This window comes from Cyphomyrmex costatus, unplaced genomic scaffold (genome assembly GCF_001594065.2).
Source record: "Cyphomyrmex costatus isolate MS0001 unplaced genomic scaffold, Ccosl1.0 C2331017, whole genome shotgun sequence".
NCBI classification, from domain to species: domain Eukaryota; kingdom Metazoa; phylum Arthropoda; class Insecta; order Hymenoptera; family Formicidae; genus Cyphomyrmex; species Cyphomyrmex costatus.
In genome coordinates this window covers 1-2,284 of record NW_017274795.1, presented here as the reverse complement: position 1 = coordinate 2,284, position 2,284 = coordinate 1, and the positions used below count along the sequence as shown (strand labels likewise).

The window sequence follows — 2,284 nt, the reverse complement described above, 5'->3', positions numbered from 1 at the left end:
GGCATCCCACAGAGGAATATTTTCATTTGGCATCCCACAGAGGAATACATTCATTTGGCATCCCACAGAGGAATACTTTCATTTGGCATTCCACGGAGGAATACTATTATTTGGCATTGCCAAGGAGGCGCATATCGAGGTGGAACTACAACCGACAGACGTCGCAGCATTTAACCTAACAACTACACCTGTCAATATAGCGTACACGAATTGAGTATAATATATGTAATAACGCATTTAATTGTTTTGTACACGTAAGTGAATATTTTTAATCATCATATAAAAATGAATCTGTCGGAAAGCGAAGCAAAAACGAGGCGAACAATTATAAAGGCGACTCTCACGCGACTTAAAACATATTTAGAATCGGCACAATCAGCGCGCGCGACAAAATTCGAATTAATCGAGCGTAAAAAAAAGATAGCGAATTTGTTTGAGCAATATGACGAGGTGCAAGCGCGACTCGAGTGTTTGACAATAGATTCAGATCCAAATTCGGCCGCTACTCATGCAGAAGATCGTGCACGCGTTGAAGAGGCGTATTTTCAGCTCATGGCTTTATACGAGCAGCGTATTAATTTAGTTGAACAATCTCAAGTAGAATCTCAATCGACCACTAATGCTCGTAATCTAGTCACACATCAAAATAATTCAGAATCAAATATTCGATTGCCAAAGATACAATTGCCTATCTTTTCAGGGTCATATGAAGATTGGTACACATTCCATGATTCATTTGACAAATTAATTCACATGAATGAAAGCTTATCAACCATCCAAAAATTTCATTATTTGCGCTCATCACTAAAAGACAAAGCCGCGGAAGTTATTAAATCTTTTGATATCACAACCGAGAATTACGCGGAAGCATGGCAATTATTGAATGAACGTTTCGATAATAGAAGACGTATAGTGCAGACACATGTCAGGGCTATATTTGAAATTGCTCCAATACACAAGGAAAATTGTACGGCATTGCGTGGTTTATTAGATAACGTACTCAAACATTTTAGAGCCCTTAAGGCATTACAAAGACCCGTTGACACTTGGGATGATATGTTGGTTCATTTAGTTTTAACTAAGCTTGATTCCATTACAGTGAAGGAGTGGGAAACTAATCGAGCAGATGCAACAGTACCCACATTTAAGGAGCTTATGGACTTTTTGGCAAAAAGATGTCAGGCATTGGAAACGATATCGAATAAGGCATCAAACGTGGATGCGACAAACACTTCCCAGAAGGCCAAGCATGGTGCTCATGTAGCCACAGCCAATCAATCTTGCATTCATTGCAAAAGTAAGCATTTCATATATCAGTGTGAATCATTTCGTAAGCTTCCTGTAGAAAAACGTTTTGAAATTGTAAAGAATGCGCATTTGTGTATCAATTGTTTGAGATCAGGGACACATCAGGCAAAAAATTGTTCATCGGGCCTTTGCCGCAAATGTGGAAAGGCGCATAACACTTTGTTACATTTTGACTCGAAATTTGATACAACAAAGGGTGATCAGTCAGTTACGTCTTCAACTAAAGACACAAATGAATCTTCATCGAATTCGTCGCCAATTGTTACTCAATGTACTCAAATTGATAGTCCTTCTAAAATTTTTCTGTCAACTGCTATTGTCGATGCATATGATTCCGAGAATCAAACACACGGTTGCAGAATTTTGTTAGACAGCGGCTCTCAATTAAATTTTGTCACTGAAGGCTTCGTAGAAAAACTTCAACTTGAAGGCCGCGCTTTTCGCATCTCGATCTCCGGAGTAGCGGAAGGAAAGTTTGAATCAAGAAAGATAGTCAATGTTAATTTTCGATCAAGAGTAAACGCGTATAGTACTAGTGTCGAGTGCGTAGTTCTTCCGAACATTACACAAAAATTACCACAGGAATTTTGTTCTGCATCTGAATTTAAAATCCCATCAAACATAATACTTGCTGATCCTAATTTTAATATTCCGAGTGAGATCGATATGCTCATAGGAGCACAATTATTTTGGCAACTTATTTGCGTCGGACAAATCAAGGCATGTAAAACCCATCCTACTTTACAGAAAACCAAGCTGGGTTGGGTAATCTCCGGCGTATCACACAATTTTTCCAATGTGGCAATGGCCGCATGCCATCTTACAGCAGTAGATAAATTGAATGAATCCATTTCTAAGTTTTGGGAGATTGAGCATAACTTCTCATTGCCTAATACCAATTACACTACCAACGAACAAATATGTGAAACGCATTTTCAGCAAAATACTCGGCGCAATGTAGAAGGTCGTTTTGTAG

The 2,284-nt window shown here is 38.7% G+C and overlaps 1 protein-coding gene across 1 annotated transcript; it reads left to right on the top strand.

Annotated features, from left to right (window-relative positions):
• Positions 1–285: 285 nt before the first annotated feature.
• LOC108782451 (uncharacterized) lies at positions 286–2,272 on the top strand (the record flags this gene model as incomplete). The annotated part of the gene is made up of 1 exon (XM_018550736.1): positions 286–2,272. A coding segment is annotated over exon 1 (1,987 nt), but the record flags the coding sequence as incomplete, so codon positions are not given.
• Positions 2,273–2,284: the final 12 nt, after the last annotated feature.